The sequence below is a fragment of the Salarias fasciatus genome, chromosome 23 (genome assembly GCF_902148845.1).
Source record: "Salarias fasciatus chromosome 23, fSalaFa1.1, whole genome shotgun sequence".
Classification (NCBI taxonomy): Eukaryota; Metazoa; Chordata; class Actinopteri; order Blenniiformes; family Blenniidae; genus Salarias; species Salarias fasciatus.
Genome location: NC_043766.1, coordinates 37,452,779 through 37,471,523, shown reverse-complemented (window position 1 = coordinate 37,471,523; position 18,745 = coordinate 37,452,779). Strand labels below are relative to the sequence as shown.

The 18,745-nt window shown below is 47.5% G+C and overlaps 2 protein-coding genes across 2 annotated transcripts in view; one reads left to right on the top strand and one right to left on the bottom strand.

Moving 5' to 3' along the window:
- Positions 1-18,745, bottom strand: part of LOC115382197 (NLR family CARD domain-containing protein 3-like) — a gene marked incomplete at its 3' end in the record, with an annotated part of 1,183,065 nt that overhangs the window by 34,508 nt on the left and 1,129,812 nt on the right.
- Positions 8,836-18,745, top strand: part of LOC115381316 (NLR family CARD domain-containing protein 3-like) — a 43,719-nt gene continuing 33,809 nt past the window's right edge. The window contains exons 1-3 of the mRNA XM_030082595.1: positions 8,836-8,879; positions 16,639-17,029; positions 17,409-18,730. Of these exons, the coding sequence (XP_029938455.1) occupies positions 16,753-17,029; positions 17,409-18,730 (1,599 nt within the window). The 5' untranslated portion in view covers positions 8,836-8,879; positions 16,639-16,752. The remainder of the gene's footprint in view (positions 8,880-16,638; positions 17,030-17,408; positions 18,731-18,745) is intronic.

The following is an 18,745-nucleotide window of genomic DNA, read 5'->3' as shown; positions in this document are numbered from 1 at the left end:
ACGACATTAGCTTCAGCAGTGATCATAATGTTATCTGAGTGGCATATGCACCGTTTTATGTTGATTTTCTTTTCCCCGTTTCTAAATGATTTCAGGAACTGTCAGCAACGATCCTGTTTCTCCTGCATACATATCATCAAACTTCACCTTAAAGTGGACCGTTTAACAGCTGCTCTACAGTCAGTCGCTGCAAACAAAGCTAATAATTCAACACCTCAGGGCAACGAGTGACAGAAGCCTCCCCATTTCCACATTAGAGGAGCCAAACAACGTCGATGACAGACTTTGTCAGGACAGCAATTTTAAGAAACATATGGTATGCCCTTTAATACCCTACAGTATATTTACACTGGATTATGCTCATCTTGAAAAGTAACAGGAATATGTGGGAAAAAAAATGGGACTTGGTTTGTCTGTATTAAAAAAAGTTGTTTTTTTTTGTTCTATTTCATTACAGATCACAAAGCTGCCCATGACTCGGGGAAAGTCTGCTAAAAAGAAACTGTGTGAGTTTGCAGAAAGGTCTTTGCACCTGAATTAGCCACCCAGCTGAACTGGTGTGGAAGAGGACAGAAGACTGGGATCAGATCACCACCAGTTCTTGAAATCCTATTGTGTAAGTCCTACATGAGGCGCTACATTGGTTACTAATGCATACACGCTTTCACCGCCTTCCCACCTGTCCTGTTGTTGCTGATGTTTTTTTGTGTTTTGTCTTGTAGTGTCAGTTCTCAACAACGGGCTTCAAACCAAGACCACTGAGGCCGCGGTAGAGGCTGGGCTGAGCCAAGATAGAGTTGGAGGACGCCAGAGGGAGAGACCAGCTAGATGACTGCGGAGCACGAGAAGGTATGCAGAATTCGACAAGTTTTGACTGCTGCTCATTAGTGTCACACATTAATCACAAATAAAAGCTGCATAAGATAAAACAACATAAAAACATCAGAAACATAAAAACAGCAGAAATCTAGATATAAATAACTGTAAAAACAATAAAAGGACAATAAAACATGTCAGGTATATTTTGACAGATTATGTGTGTGATAATAGAATAACCTTTAAAGCTGAAGATGCTTTATTTTTCAAGTAAGGATGGTATTTTAACTGCCTTGAGCTTTGCTAACATGCATTCATGTTTATAGCAAGATGACAAGCTATCCAAGTTTCATCTCAAAATTAGAATATCATGAAAGTTTGTTTTTGTCACTCATGTCGGGAAGTGAAACCCATACATATATATATAGCTTCATTACACAGATTGAAACGTTTCAACCCTTTACTTCTTTAAATGATCTGTCTGGGACAGTAGATTACACGTCATGTATAGCGAGCAGTACTGTATTCTCACCAAGAAACAATGAAAATGATGCAAGTTACATGATGACTGAGATGTTAATTAAAACTGTGTTCTTTGTTTCCCTTTTGCAGGTTGTCAGGAGGAACTGAGTGTCATGTCCCACACATCAGGTGGGCGGCGCTGGGAAGGCTGTGTACGGAAGTATGGGGCCTGCTCATCACGGGGGTGGGTTTCAGCTGCATATCCCGGTCGCCACCATTTAAGTGGCGTCCTGACTGGATGTCGGCGCTGGATCGTAACAACTGCTATTGTGTATAGATGTGCGATTATTCATTTAGCTCGCCGCATTCTCAAATTAACTGTCTTTTCCTGCTCTCAGTCAGGAGACCCGCCCTGCTTACCATCTTGCCCTGCCACTTCCTGCTTTCCAGCCGCCTGCTTCTCCCAGACTGACACTTGGTTCTGACCCTGGACTGCCGTCGAGCCTCGCTTCAGACCACCTGGATTCTGCTGCCTCTGGACCTGCCGCCTGGACACTCCGTCTACTGGATCTTAAATAAAACCAGCTCTAATCACTTCATGTCCGTCTCCTCGTGCAGTCTGCTCCTGAGCCTTCAGATCGCAGCATAACACTGAGCCCTGTTGATTTTTTTTAATTTTTTGGGTTCTGTGCTGTCCTTCAGAAAAGTTTCCCATCCAGGACAGCATCTCGTCTTCCCAACTGCACAACAAGCGGATGGTCTGCAATGCTTCTCATTTTTACACAGAGCAGGGAGTCATTAGAAACACTGAAAGCACAAACAGAGCCGAGTTCTAACATCTGTAACGTTTGTGGTGTCAGGAGGAACTGTCAGTGAACGCAGCATCTGTCTCTACAGACTGTTTCCTGTGTGTGTTTGTGAAGCAGGAAAGAAACGACTCACTTTCACAGTATATTTTACTTAAGACTATCAGTGCACATGATACAGTGGGATACCTGGAAGATTAATTGAAACCTTCTAAAATGACCAAGCAAAATTTTTGGTCAAAGAGGTCTGACAGTTTTCTCTGTATTTAACTTGATTTGTGAAAAAGAAACAATTTGGGATTTCTGAAGTTTCTAAATGACGCGTTGTGTTTTTTGGCTGCCTTTGTAGCACCTTTTGAATTTATTTTATGATTTCTGTTCAGTGTTGCTGTGCTGTGTTTGGACCATCAATGATGTTCAGGTACATTATTTACAACTGATGGTGTAAACGAATAGTTTTACTCCATTCAGTGTTGGTTCAGCTTGTTCAAATGTCGCATGTGCTGAAAAGTCTTTTTTTTTTACTTCATTTTCTGTTGGTTTCAGTTAAACTATGTTCCATTTTCACAATCAGCATTATTTACTGAAATTTCACTGGGTGGCCAAAAAGTTTCCTCAACTTATTTTCATGGGTCATTCTCTCTTCTCACTTCTCACTTCTCTGTCTGTTGTTCATCTTGTGCATTTGCCTTGTGCAATCATTAAAGTGGTAACAGCTGAAAAAAAGGTGTCTCAATTTCAATTGTGGCTTTTCATTACTAACACACAACATTGATAAGCATTTTTTTTTTAATGTCAACATTGCGTTTCACGTTTGACAGTAAAACGTGTCATTTTAAAGGTCCGACCTCAATGAATAAAGGTCGCATATCTGATTCTGTAGAAGCTACGAGCACCCTGGCACTAGCTTTAATTTAATTAACAGCTTTAATTTAACTGACAGGCTCTAACCTGTCAGTCACCATAATCACACAGTTTGTCCTCCAGTCTCACAACCGGGAAGCATGCCGCGCTGCACAGCCCAGCCGCCGCCCGCCCGCAATGTGGGAAGCAGCGGCGCAGCCGGCACGAAAAAACTGTGCAAATCGTGATTAAAAGAGGTTTTGGGCCAAGTTGGAAAGCAGCTTACCTTCAAGTCGGTACCGACCAACTTGGCCCTTTGAGAGCCATCCCCGCGAGGCCGACTTCACTAGGTGCCAACTTAACTTGGTGCCGACTTAACTGTATACCCACTGTTAAATGATGAACGTGAGGTGCTGTCCATATGACTGAAATAGCCAAATGACAATTGTTATTATCAGTGAGTCGCTGTTTAATGATAAACACAATCTGCTGTCCATGGTGCTGAAATAGCCAATTCACAATTGAGAAGCAGATTGTCAGTGGGTCACTGTATCCTTTAAAACCCAAGCCACTGTCCATGGTGCTGAAATAGCCAATCGAAAATTGTGGTGCAGAGTATAAGTTTGTCCCTGTTTTGATAAGTCCAAGGCGCTGTCCGTTGTGCTGAAATGGCCAATTGACAGTTGTGGTGAAGATTATCAGTGGGTCACTGTTTAAATAAGTTCAAGGTGCTGTCCATGGTGCTGAAATCGCTAATACACCATTTTGGTACACATTAACAGCAGGTCTCTTTTCATTGATGAATTCACTGTCCATGGTGCTGAAATAGCCAGTCCAACATTGTGGTGAACAATATCAGTGGGACACTGTTTTAAAAAGTCCAAGGCACTGTCCATGGTGCTTAACCAGCCATTCCACCTTTGTGGTGCAGAGTATAAGTTTGTCCCTGTTTTAATAAGTCCAAGGCGCCGTCCGTTGCTGTTATTATTGCTGAAATAGCCAATTGACAATTGAGGAGCAGATCGTCAGTGGGTCACTGTATCCTTTAAAACCCAAGGTGCTGTCCATGGTGCTGAAATAGCCAATTGAAAATTTTGGTGCAGAGTCTAAATTTTTCCCTGTTTTAATTGAAAGTCCTTTTTTTTATCCCACATGGGGAAATTGCAGAATTGCAGCAGCAAAAGAACGAGGAAAGAAAAAATAGAAAAACAGAAAATTACAAAGCCAACCACACAAGAAGAAGCCAAATACAATTTGCATGCAAAAATTAGGACAGATATAATTAAAGAAGTAGCAGAAATATACTGACCGACTACTGTCGGTCGAAATATACTGGCGACACAACTAAACACCAATATAATTAGATATAATTTAAATACAAATTAAGAAAGATATAATCAAGTAATAGATATAAACTGACAGATATAAATCATATATAATTTATATAAAGTTCTCAGACAGATATAATGGAATAATAACAGATATAAAGATATTATAAGTTATAATATAATTGATATAATATATAGATATAATAAGTCCATGGCGCCGTCTGTTGTGCTTAAATGGCCAATTTACATTTGTGGTGCAGAATATCAGTGGGTCACTGTATCCTGTAAAGCCCAAGGCACTGTACATGATGCTGAAATAGCCAGACCAAAATTGTGGTGCAGAGTATAAGTTTGTCCCTGTTCAGGGTTTGGTTAGGGTTACGGTTAGGTTATTGTTAGGGTTAAGTTAGGGTTAGGGGTGAAATAAGATTGGGAGTCAATGGAAGGTCCCCACAAGAATAGCCATACCCAACCTGTGTCTGTGCGTGTGTGTGTGTGTGTGTGTGTGTGTGTGTGTGTGTGTGTGTGTGTGTGTGTGTGTGTGTGTGTGTGTGTGTGTGTGTGTGTTTTTGCTTGTGTGTGTGTTTTGTGTGCATGTGTGCGTGCTCGTGTGCTTGTGTGTGTGTGTGTATATGCAAACTTGTCAACACATTGTGACACTCCATGCATATGTGTTCTTATCTATGAACCACTTCCTTCTTTTTCACACACACAGGCAGAGGAGGAGGAGGGAGGGGGAAGAGCAAGATGAGGTCGCAACAGAAAATAAATTCTCAACTCTACACAGTAAATTCTTTTGCAGAGAAAAACTTAAAGCAGAACTATGCAGCGTTTTGCTCTGGCACATGTTCACAAGTTGTTAAAGCAGTTCACATATCAGGATTGGTCACAGACTCCCTCCATGGTTTAAAGCCTCCATCAGTCCTTCAGTCTCTGGAGTCTCAGCAAACAGAACCCTCAACATGAAAAAAAAAAGTCATGGGAACTCGTATTCTTTTCGTTCTTTTAGCTCATTTCTCTGCACCAGTTTTTTGAGTCTGTATTCCTCCCGATCCGTCAGCTCCCCCCCTTCCTGTGGACTTTATGTGTACTTTATGTTCAGTTTACCAAAATCCACAAAATCCTCCAGATCTGAGAAGTAGTGCTCCACCTTCACACCTTTTTTATTCTTCTTCATTCCTGTTGTTCCATAAACCCCCTCCTGGACCTCCCCAGCTGTTAAGTCCCAGTGATACTGTCCACCCTCCTCTAGAGAGTCTCTGGGAGGGGGGGGGGGGGGGGGGGGGGTTGGGGGCACAGCAAGAGAGAGAGGGGAGAGAGAGAGAGGTTTATACATCAGTGTTCTTGTTTCTTGTTGAGCTTTGACTCACCTTCAGATCAGAACGTGTCTGAACACATTGTGACGCTCGCTGAGCACTCAGGAGCTCAGGTGATGCACACAAACACACACAAACACACACACAGATGCACACAGACAGACACACTCTCCCTCCCTCTCTTTCTCAACCTCTCTCTCTCTCTCTCTCTCTCTCTCTCTCCCTCTCTCTCTCTGGACACACAGTCAAACACACTTCAGTGACTGCAGTGAATCAGAGTTTGTTGTGATGAAATGTGTTTAAATGATGGAGTGAAGGAGGGGTCAGAGGTCACCGGCTGCTTCCTGCTCCAGAACAAAGCAACATGTGAAACACACCCACAGGATGTCAAATTGTCCAACACTCCTGATTGGTCCAGGATTCTCCTGATTGGTCCAGGATTCTCCTGATTGGTCCAGGATTCTCCTGATTGGTCCAGGGTTCTCCTGATTGGTCCAGGGTTGTCCTGATTGGTCCAGGATTCTCCTGATTGGTCCAGGGTTCTCCTGATTGGTCCAGGATTCTCCTGATTGGTCCAGGGTTCTCCTGATTGGTCCAGGGTTCTCCTGATTGGTCCAGGATCCTCCTGATGCTGAAGCCTTTCTCCTGGCCTGCTCTCATGTGGAATTTCTCCTGCTGGCCCCTGATTTCACAGTAAAATGACTCAGTGGTGTTTCATGAGAGGTGCTCCCTGACCCCCTGACAGCCACTGTAAATGGTCTCCTGTCCCACTGTCCAGACTCCGTCCCTCTGGAGGACTAAACACAGCTGGTCAAAGGTCAGATCAGCATGGTGACTGAGTCCACATGCAGAAAATGAAGAGAGCGATTACGGATCAGTGTGATCATGAACATGTGAATGAGATCATACAAACATGACCTCTGACCTCTGAGAAAACCACAAGCAGCCCAGAGAGGCCCTCAGGACCCGGACGATCCACAGAGATCCCAGAGCCCAGACCCCAGCCACCACACCAGGAAGACGTCCACCTGTCCAGGAGGGGCAGAGGAAGACCCCGTCCAGGACCCCCAGCAGCCAGGGGCTGCATGTGCATGTTTGCACCGACAGATGTCACCACACAAACATTTCAAGTTAAGGCTATTGAGACCAAAATGATAATTACTGTCACAGTAAAGTTAGACTGTTCTTACAGCCGGACTGGAATTATTTCATCAAGTTGTTTTTGTTTGTTTATTGTTGATCAGCAGGATTTTTCTTTAATGGCTGAAGACAGAAATTTAGTCTGTAACTGTGCAGGAATTATTCCATCCATCCACTTTCTAACAGGCTTGTCCTCTTCTGGGACACGGGGGCCTGGAGCCAGTCCCAGCTTCATATGGGTGGGGGCGGGGTCACCCTGGACAGTCCACCAGTCTGTCTCAGAGCCAAAACAGACACGGACAACCAGGCACGCTCACACCATTACACCTCGGGGCAACTTGGGGCCATCAGTTAACCTGATATGCATGTTGGACTGTAGGAGGAAGCCAGAGTACCTGGAGGGAACACACACACACACACACACACACACACACACACACACACACACACACACACACACACACACACACACACACACAGGGAGAACATGCAAACTCCACACAGAAAGACTGCAGGCCCCAGTCAGGATTTAGACCCAGGACCTTCTTGCTGTGAGGTTAGATCACCAATCACTGCACCACCACCACCAAAGTATGTGTGTGTGTGTTTGTGTATCAAACATGTCCAAACACATTGTGACACTCCCTGCATACTCAGGTGTTCCTGTCTCTGAACCACTCCCTTCTTCCCCAGAAAACAGCCCCCCCCGCCCCCCCTTCACACACACACACACACACACACACACACACACACACACACACACACACACACACACACACACACACTCACACACGTTTGTATTTCTATCCTTGTGAGGACACTCATTGACATAATGCATTTACTAGCCCCTTACCCTAACCCAAACCACAACAAAGCCTAACCCTAAAGAAATGCTTTTGCACTTTTACTTTTTTCAGTAACAACATCATGATCAAGAAAACACTGTTTCCCCTCATTAGGACCGGAAAAAAGTCCCCACAAGGCACATCGTGCCAGGTTTTCCTATCCTTATGGGGACATTTGGCCCCCACAAACATAGAAAAACTAGTACACACACACACACACACACACACACACACACACACACACACACACACACACACACACACACACACACACACACACAAAGATAACTTGAGACTGAGATACTGAGATAACTTGAGAGAAATGGGAAGTTCCTGCCTATTTTCACTGCATTATGATGAATGTTGAGTTGTTGCCGTAGGATCTGGTGATGTACAGTAAAGTACTTGGATTTCCTCCACCTCCTTTCAGCTCTGCAGTAGTTTATTTTCAATTTATTGATTTTGTCATTTTTTTGTCCATGGGGGTTTATTTGTCCTCAAGTGGTCCTGGATAAGTGGTTGAAGATGGATGGATGGATGGATGGATGGATGGATGGATGTATGGATGGATGAATGGATGACTCTTGTTCTGTGCAGGATCCACAGCTTAGATTAAACTCACAATTCCACATGAGAGACTCCAACCCAGTAGCAGCATTAACAACCCTGAGTTCTCTCGGTTTGGGCGGCCCCCACTGGTGCTGTCTCCCATGATGCTCAGTGCCAGGCCATGTCTCCTCTTTCATGTAACACAAAATGGATTTGTGTGTGTGTGTGTGTGTGTGTGTGTGTGTGTGTGTGTGTGTGTGTGTGTGTGTGTGTGTGTGTGTGTGTGTGTGTGTGTGTGTGTGTGTGTGTGTGTGCATACGGATCTGGTGCAGTTTGTTCTCTTTTGTTTTTATGACCAATTTTACTGTTCAGCACTTTACGCTGCTTTTATGAATATGAAAAGTGCTTTTTCAAATGAAGATAGATTGATTGATTGATATTTGGCTTCAAGAAGGCTGTGGGTTCATCTCAGAAGGTGGATTTGAGCACATTACATCGTAACTGTGAATTGAAGGCTTTTTCCATCAGAGTGGGATGCTGTGAGTGGAACTGCTGCCCGAGAAAATCTCACTCTTTATTCTGAGCTCAGTGTCGGGATGGGATTGGATGTTATTGAGCCGTGCCTTCTTCATGTCTCCACATGTGTGTGTGCTGCTGTGTGCTGTGTCCTGACGTCACTCTGAAGGTGGATTTAAACGGCGTCCTCACATCAGACACACTCAGACAGACAGCAGGACTGAGCGGAGACCAGCGGCAACATGAGGCTGATCTGAGGTGAGGAACATGGAGATCTGTCTGACTGACTCTTCTGCTTTGTCTCAAAGCTTTTCTAATGTCAGGGTTTGATTTAAAGACTGGCACAATACACAAAGAGAGTTTTGATGGACTGGGTGTTTGTAAGAGATGCAGTGATTTCTTTCTGTGTGAGTATTTTGGGCTGAGTATGTGTTCTGTGTGTGTATGTGTGTGTGTGTGTGTGTGTGTGTGTGTGTGTGTGGTCATTCTAACTTGCCTAAACACATTGTGATACTATCTGCATATTCAGGTGTTCTTCTCTCTGAACCACTCCCTGCTTCATCAGAATTTCTGCACACAAACACACACGCAAAGAGACACACAGACAGGCCCACACATATCCCAAAAGACAGACAGGAAGGAGCAGGAGGAGGAATAAGCAAGGAGGCAGAGGAGGAGCATGAAGACAAAGGGGGAGAGGAGCTGCAGACATGTAGGCCAGCCTGTCACCGGACATGTAGGCCAGTCACATGACCTCCTGACCGGTACGCCAGTCTGTCACCTGATCTGGGAGCGGGTCTGTCACCTGATCTAGTGACCTTTAGGACAGTCAGTCATGTGACCTCCAGACCTGTCGGCCGGTCTGTCACCTGACCTCTTGATCTGTAGGCCAGTCTGTTACCTGACCTCCTGACCTGAAGGCCAACCTGTCACCTGACCTGTAGGCAAGCCTGTCACATGACCTCCTGACCTGTATGCCAGTCTGTCACCTGACCTGTAAGCCAGTCTGTCACCTGACCTGGAGGCCGGTCTGTCACCTGACCTGGAGGCCGGTCTGTCACATGACCTCCTGACCTGTAGGCCAGCCTGTCACTTGACCTGCAGGCTACTCTGTCACCTGATCTCCTTACCTGTAGGTCAATCTGCCACCTGACCTATAGGCCGCTCTATCAAATGACCTCCTGACCTCTAGGCCAGTCTATCACCTGACATGTAGGAAAGTCTGTTGCCTGACCTGTAGGCCAACTTGTCACCTGAACTCCTGACCTGTAGGCCAGTCTGTCAGCTGACCTACAGCCCAGTGTGTCAGCTGACTTGTAGGCCAGCCTGTCTCCTGACCTTCTGACCTGTAGACCAATCTGCCACCTGACCTGTAGCCCAGTCTGTAGCATGACCTGTCGGCTAAGTTGTCACCTGAACTCCTGACCTGTAGGCCAGTCTGTCACATGACATGAAGACCAGTCTGTCACCTGAGCTGTAGGCCAGTCTGTTACCTGACCTGTAGGCCAGCCTGTTGCCTGACCTCATGACCTGTAGGCCATTGTATCACCTGACCTCCTGACCTGTAGGCAAGTCTGTCACCTGACCTGTAGGCCAGTCTGTCACCTGACCTTCTGACCGGCAGGCCGGTCTGTCACATGACCTCCTGACATGCAGGCCAGTCTGTCACCTTACCTCCTGACCTGCAAGCCAGTCTGTCACCTCACCTGTAGGCAAGCCTGTCTCCTGATCTCCTGACCTGTAAGCCAGCCTATCACCTGGCCTGTAGGCCAGTGTGTCACCTGACCTCCTGATGTGAAGGCTAGCCTGTCAGCTGACTTGTTGGCCATCCTGTCACCTGACCTCCTGACATTTAAGCCGGTCTGTCACCTGTCCTAATGACCAGTGGGCCAATCTGTCACCTGACCTGTAGGCCAGTCTATCACCTGACCTCCTGACCTGTGGGCTAGTTTGTCAGCCGACTTGTGGGAAAGTCTGTCACCTGACCTCCTGACCTGTAGGCCAGCCTGTCTCCTGACCTTCTGACCTGTGGACTAATCTGCCACCTGACTTGTAGGCCACTCTATCACCTGACCTCCTGACCTGTAGGCCAGTCTGTCACCTGACCTCGTGACCTGTAGGCCACCCTGTCTCCTGACCTAATGACCTGTAGACCAATCTGCCACCTGACCTGTCGGCCAGTCTATCACCTGACCTCCTGACCTGCAGCCAGTCTGTCACATGATATGTAGGCCAGTCTATTACCTGACCTCCTGACCAGCAAGCTAGTCTGTCATTTGACCTGAAGGCTACTCTCTCACCTGACCTGAAGGCCAGTCTGTAACCTGACCTCCTGAACTGTAGGCCAATCTGTCATCTGACCTCCTGACCTGTCGGCCAGTGTGTCAAATGTCCTGTAGGCCAGTCTGTCAACTGACCTGAAGGCCAGCCTGTCACCTGACCTGTAGTCCAGTCTGTCAGCCGACCTGTAGGCCAGTCTGTCAATTGACCTAATGACCAGTAGACCAGTCTGTCACCTGACCTGCAGGCCAACCTGTCACCTGACCTCCTGACATGTAGCCCAGTCTGTCATCTGACCTGTAGGCCAGTCTGTCACCTGACTTGTAGGCCACTCTATCACCTGACCTCCTGACCTGTAGTCCAGTCTGTCAGCTGACTTGGAGGCCAGTCTGTCACCTGAACTGTATGCCAGTCTTTTACCTGACCTCCTGATCTGTAGGCCAGTCTGTCACCTGACCTGCAGGGCAGTCTGTCACCTGACCTGTAGGCCAGCATGTCTCCTGACCTCCTGACCTGTAGCCCAGTCTGTCATCTGACCTGTAGACCAGTCTGTCACCTCACCTTCTGAACTGTAGACCAATCGGTCACCTGACCTGTAGGCCACTCTATCACCTGACCTCCTGACCTGTAGTCCAGTCTGTCAGCTGACTTGGAGGCCAGTCTGTCACCTGAACTGTATGCCAGTCTTTTACCTGACCTCCTGATCTGTAGGCCAGTCTGTCACCTGACCTGCAGGCCAGTCTGTCACCTGACCTGTAGGCCAGCATGTCTCCTGACCTCCTGACCTGTAGAACAATCTGCTGCCTGACCTGTAGGCCACTCTATCACCTGACCTCCTGATCTGTAGGCAAGTCTGTCAGCTGACCTGCAGCCCAGTCTGTCACATGATATGGAGGCCCGTCTATTATCTGACCTCCTGACTTGTAGGCCAATCTGAAACCTGACCTCCTGACCAGCAAGCTAGTCTGTCATTTGACCAGTAGGCCACTCTCTCACCTGACCTGAAAGCCAGTCTGTCAACTCATTAGTAGGCCAGTCTGTCGCCTGACCTGTATGCCAGTCTATTACCTGACCTCCTGACCTGTAGGCCAGTATGTCACCTGACCTGTAGGCCAGTCTGTCAGCTGACTTCCAGAACTGCAGGCTATTCCTTCACCTGACCTGTAGGTCAGCCTGTCACCTGACCTGTAGGCCAACCTGTCACCTGACCTGTAGGTCAGCCTGTTACGTGACCTGTAGGCAACTCTGTGACCTAAACTGTAGGCCAACCTGTGTCCTCACCTCCTGACCAGTAGTCCAGTCTGTCACCTGACCTGTAGCCCAGTATGTTTCCTGATCTGTAGCCCACTCTATCACCTGACCGCCTGACCTGTAGGCCAGTCTGTCACCTGACCTGGAGACCAATCTGCCACCTGACCTCAAGGCCAGTCTGTCGCCTGACCTCCTGAACTGTAGGCTTATCTGTCACCTGACATATAGGCCAGTCTGTCAGCTGACCTGCAGCCCAGTCTGTCACATGATATGTTGGCCAGTCTGTCGCCTGACCTCCTGAAAAGTAGGCTAATATGTCACCTGACCTGTAGGTCAGTCTGTCAGCTGACCTGTAGGCCAGTCTGTCAGCTGACTTCCAGAACTGCAGACTAATCTGGCACCTGACCTGTAGGTCAGCCTGTCACCTGACCTGTAGGCCAACCTGTCACCTGACCTGTAGGTCAGTCTGTTACGTGACCTGTAGGCAACTCTGTGACCTAACCTGTAGGCCAAACTGTCTCCTCACCTCCTGACCAGTAGTCCAGTCTGTCACCTGACCTGTAGTCCAGTATGTTGCCTGATCTGTAGCTCACTCTATCACCTGACCGCCTGACCTGTAGGCCAGTCAGTCAGTTGACCTGCAGACCAGTCTGTCACCTGACCTGTAGGCCAGTCTCTCACCCAACCTGTAGGCCAATCTGTCACCTGATTTGCAGGCCAGTCTGTCACCTGACCTCCTAAACCTGTAGGCCAGTCTGTCACCTGGCCTGTAGGCCAACCTGTCTCCTCATCTCCTGGCCAGTAGGCCAGTATGTTAGGCCAGCCTGTCTCCTGACTTCCTGACCTGGAGACCAATCTGCCACCTGACCTGTAGGCCACTCTATCACCTGACCTTTAGGCCAGTCTGTCAGCTGACCTGCAGCCCAGTCTGTCACATGATATGTAGGCCAGTCTATTGTCTGACCTCCTGACTTGTAGGCCAATCTGTCACCTGACCTGTTGCCCAGTCTATTACTTGACCTCCTGAACAGCAAGCAAGTCTGTCATTTGGCCTGCAGGCCACTCTCTCACCTGACCTGAAGGCCAGTCTCTCACCTGGCCTGAAGGCCAGTCTGTCACCTGACCTCTTGACCAGTCGGCCAGTCTATCGTCTGACCTAAAGGCCAACCTGTCTCCTCACCTCCTGAGCAGTAGGCCATTCTGTCACCAGACTTGTAGGCCAGACTGTCGCCTGACCTGAAGGCCAGCCTGTCACCTGACCTGTAGGAAAGTCTGTCACCAGACCTGTAGGCCAACCTGTCTCCTCACCTCCTGACCAGTAGGCCAGTCTGTCACCTGACCTCCTGAACTGTAGACCAATCTGTCACCTGACCTGTAGGCAAGTCTGTCAGCTGACTTCCAGACCTGTGGACTAATCTGTCACCTGACCTGTAGGTCAGCCTGTCACATGACTTGTAGGCCAATCTGTCAACTGACCTGGAGGCCAGTCTGTTTCCTGACCTCTTGACCAGTAGGCCAGTCTGTCACCAGACCTGAATTCCAGCCTGTCACCTAACCTGTGCGCCATTCTATCGCCTGACCTGTAGGCCAGTCTGACACCTGACCCCCTGATCAGTAGGCCAGTCTGTCACCTGACTGAAGGCCAGCCTGTCACCTGATCGGAAGGCCAGTCTGTCACCTGACCTGTAGGCCAACCTGGCACTTGACCTGTAGGCCAGTCTTTCAGCTGCCCTGTAGCCCATTCTATTATCTGACATGTAGGCCAGTCTGTCACCTGACCTGTAGGCCAGCCTGTCACCTGACTTCCTGACGAGTAGACCAGTCTGTCACCAGACCTGAATTCCAGCCTGTCACCTAACCTGTGCGCCATTCTATCGCCTGACCTGTAGGCCAGTCTGACACCTGACCCCCTGATCAGTAGGCCAGTCTGTCACCTGACTGAAGGCCAGCCTGTCACCTGATCGGAAGGCCAGTCTGTCACCTGACCTGTAGGCCAACCTGGCACTTGACCTGTAGGCCAGTCTTTCAGCTGCCCTGTAGCCCATTCTATTATCTGACATGTAGGCCAGTCTGTCACCTGACCTGTAGGCCAACCTGTCACCTGACTTCCTGACGAGTAGTCCAGTCTGTCACCTGACCTGTCGGCCAGTCTGTCACCTGACCTTCTGACCTGTAGGCCAATCTGTCACCTGACCTGGAGGACAGTCTGTCGCCTGACCTATACGCCAGTCTATCGCCTGACTTGTATGCCAGTCTATTACCTGACCTCCTGACCTTCAGGTGTGTGTGTGGGGGCGGGGGGAGGTTCGGGGTCATAAATTCCTCAGGTCATCATAAATCTTAAAAATTTACAGGTGATATCACATTTTTGTCCTGTATTTTTCTCCATCCATCTTCCAATCAATTTTAACCATCTTTCCTGTCCCTGCTGAAGAAAAGCAGCCCAAACCCTGATGCTGTATCCACCATGTTTGACAGTGGGGATGGTGGGTTCAGCCTGATGAGCTGTGTTGCTTTTACGCCAAACATATCGTTTTGCATTGTGGCCTAAAAAGTTTGATTTTGGCTTCACCTGACCAGAGCACCTTCTTCCACATATTTGATGTGTCCCCTAGGTGGCTTGTGGCAAATTTTAAACCAGCCTTTTATGGATCTTTGAGAAATGGCTTTCTTGTTCTCTTTGTTCTTCTCTTCCATAAAGGCCAGATTTGTGCAGTGCTCTAGTGATTGTTGTCCTATGGATAGACTCTCCATCCTTAGCTGTAGATCCCTGATACTTCTTCCATTTCAATATGATTGCTTGCACGGTGCTCCTTGAGATGTTTAAAGCTTGGGAACTCTTTAGGGAGAGGACAGGGTGGGAGGTTTGGGTCGGGGGGTGGACGGGGGGGCGGGGGGTGTGATGCCCTGGATCTCGGGGTGCGTGGCCAGAGCGCTTGGGGGGTAGCTGGCCTGGGGTGGGTAGCCGCCCGTGTGGGCCGGTTCTCCCGGGTGGGTCATGGCCCTCCACCTGTGTGGGGGGTCGGCTCTTGGGCTCTTGGGCCTTGGGCTCTCGCCCGGGGTGGACCAGCTCCTGCCGGTCATGGCTCCGCGAGGCCTGGGCCCCAGGACCGCCGCCAGAAGCAGGCCAGAGAGGCCCACAGAACCCAGACGGCCGGCGGTCATCACAGAGCCCGGATCCAAGCTGCTCCCCCAGGCAGACTGTCCCATTTCTGTCCCGCTCCGGTTCAGAAATGGGACAGAGGAAAGCCCCGGCCGGGGACCGCCTTCTCAAGGGTCAGAGGTCATATATGCATGATCACTATCACCATCGCTATCACCATCGCTATCACCATCATATTTGCATGATCACGCTGATCCTTAATCACTCTTCACATACTAGGTTACCTTGTCTTCTTGTGGTGGTTAGAACAATGGTGATCTGTAGCCCTCTCTCGATGCACGCCCCGAGTTTACTACTAGTTACTACTAGCTATATTCTCAAAAAAAAAAAAAAAGGTTTGTGGTGTCCTTGCATTTCCTTCCTTCCCTACACCTCCTTTTATTTTTGTGGCCTGGTCTGTTCACTACAATGGTCTGTCAGGGGAGAAAATAAAAAAAAAGAAAAAAATGAAAAAAAAAAAAAAAAAAAAAATATATATATATATATATATATATATATATATATATATATATATATATATATATATATATATATATATATATATATATATATATATGTATAGTTCTGTCAGTTTATGTGTTGGTTGTCGGCTCTGTTTAGGTGTTGTCAAGATTGTGGTTTGGGATTGTTCTTGGTTGCGTGTGGTGCGTCGACAACACTGTTTCGCATTGTGAATTTGTACACAGGTTGTGGCCCCCCGTTCCCCCTCTCTTTACCTCTCTCTCTTTCTGTCTCTCGCTCTCTGAGCGTTTCTGTCCCGGTCCTGTCCGGCAGCCATGCCGGATGCCAGCTTTAAATAAAGGCAGCAGCAGTAGGAGACTCAGTCTCGTCCTGCTGCTAACATTAAAATCTGTTCGGATAGTAAAAGGCTACAATCATATAATATTGCACGCCCCAGTTGCCAAACAGGACAAGGGAAAAAAATAAATAAATAAAGCTTGGGAAATCTTTTTGTATCCACATCTGGGTTTAAACTTCTCCACAACAGTATATCGGACCTGCCTGGTGTGTTCCTTGATCTTCCTGATGCTCTCTGCGCTTTAAACAGAACTCTGAGACTATCACAGAGCAGGGGCATTGATAAGGAGACTTGATTACACACAGGTGGATTGTATTTATCATCATCAGTCATTTTAGACAGCATTGGATCATTCAGAGATCCTCACTGAACTTCTGGAGTGAGTTTCACAAGGCACTGTAAATCTAAAATATGTAAAATGTACAAATGGACAAAACTGGACAGTGGTGTTTGATAGAACTGAACCTGAAACAACAAACTGACTGAGCCAGAGCTCATGAATATTCTCGTTTTGTATTTTTCAGAGTCAAACATCTCACCTGAACGTCAGCATGTCAGCTCCTCATCGTGGTCTTTCCAGGGACTCGATGAACACAGAGTGAAAGTTTAGTGAAATAAGGTCTTACATAAGGTCAAAGATGAGCTCACCTCAAGAAGTGCTCCTGGGAATTCTGGAGGATATGAGACATGAAGACTTTGAAAAGTTCAAGTGGTATTTGTGGCAAGATGGAGTCCTTGAAGAGTTCACACCAATCCCAATGAGTAAACTGGAGACATCGGACAGGAAAGGCACAGTGGATGAGATGCGCCAGGCCTACAGCAATCAAATTCTTGACGTCACAGAAATGGTTTTAGAGAGAATGAAAATGATGGGCATATGGGAGAAACACTCCAAAAACATCTCAGAAACTGGAGGTAAGTCCTGGAAACATTACAACTTGGTGGTGTTATTTAGTAAAATGACACAGTCTTTAACACAAAAAACAACAGATCTTAGTAAATATCGAAAAGTAGTTTAGAATTTCTGCATGACATTTTGCACCCAGTGTCATTCACAGCCCAATGAGCTGAGGAGAAAACAAACAGGAGAAAATAATTTGTCATTCTTTATTAGGTAACCTCTTACAGAGCACCTGTTTCACGTTGATTATCTGTGATTATAAAAACCCAAATGTCAAAACGAAGATGTCCTTGTTTCTGGTGATGTACTGTATGTAAGCAAAGCCTTACATACAACACTACGAACATTACTCAAATCTAGTTGTTTTCTTTTGTCTCTGAAAAAAATAATTAGGGAAAGATTGCTCTCAAATGGTTTGTTTGTCAGCAACATCTAAGAGGTGTCACAAGAAACTCAAGTCCAACCTGAAGAGGAGGTTCCAATGTGTGTTTGAGGGAGTCGCGATACAAGGAAGGCCGACCCTCCTGAACCAGATCTACACAGAGCTCCACATCACAGAGGGAGGGGCTGCAGAGGTCAATCAGGAACATGAGGTCAGACAGATTGAAACAGCATCCACAACAGCAGACAGAGCAGAAACAAGCATCAGACCAGGAGACATCTTTAAAGGCCCACCTGGAAGATCTCAACCAATCAGAACAGTGCTGACAAAGGGAGTGGCTGGCATTGGGAAAACAGTCCTGACACAGAAGTTCACTCTGGACTGGGCTGAAGACAAAGACAACCAGGACGTCCACTTCATATTTCCATTCACCTTCAGAGAGCTGAATGTAGTGAAGGAGGAGAAGTTCAGCTTGGTGGAACTTGTTCATCACTTCTTCACTGAAACAGAAGAAGCAGGAATCTGCAGCTTCGAAGAATTCCAGGTGATCTTCATCTTTGATGGTCTGGATGAGTGTCGACTCCCTCTGGACTTCCACAAGACTAAGTTCCTGACTGACATTAGAAAGTCCACTTCAGTGGATGTTCTGCTGACAAGCCTCATCAGGGGGAGACTGCTTCCCTCTGCTCGCCTCTGGATCACCACACGACCTGCAGCAGCCAATCAGATCCCTGCTGACTGTGTGGACATGGTGACAGAGGTCCGAGGGTTCACCGACCCCCAGAAGGAGGAGTACTTCAGGAGGAGGTTCAGAGAGGAGGAGCAGGCCAGCAGGATCATCTCCCACATCAAGACCTCCCGAAGCCTCCACATCATGTGCCACATCCCGGTCTTCTGCTGGATCACTGCTGAAGTTCTGGAGGAGGAGCTGAAAAGCAGAGAGGGAGGAGAGCTGCCCAAGACCCTGACTGAGGTGTACATCCGCCACCTGGTGGTCCAGGCTGAAAGAAACAAGGTCAAATATGATGACAATACTGCCTCACGTGAAACCTGGAGTCCAGAGAGCAAGAAGATGACAGAGTCTCTGGGAAAACTGGCTTTTGATCATCTGGATGAAGGAAACCTGATCTTCTATGACCGTGACCTGAAAAAGTCTGGCATTGACCTTGAGGTAGCCTTAAAGTATTCAGGAATGTTCACAAAGATCTTTAAAAAGGAGAAAGGCCTCCAGACGTCTGTGTTCTGCTTCATCCATCTGAGCCTTCAGGAGTTTCTGGCTGCTCTTCATGTCCATCAGACCTTCATCAACTCTGGAATCAACCTGATGAAAAAGGTACCAGTTTTCAGG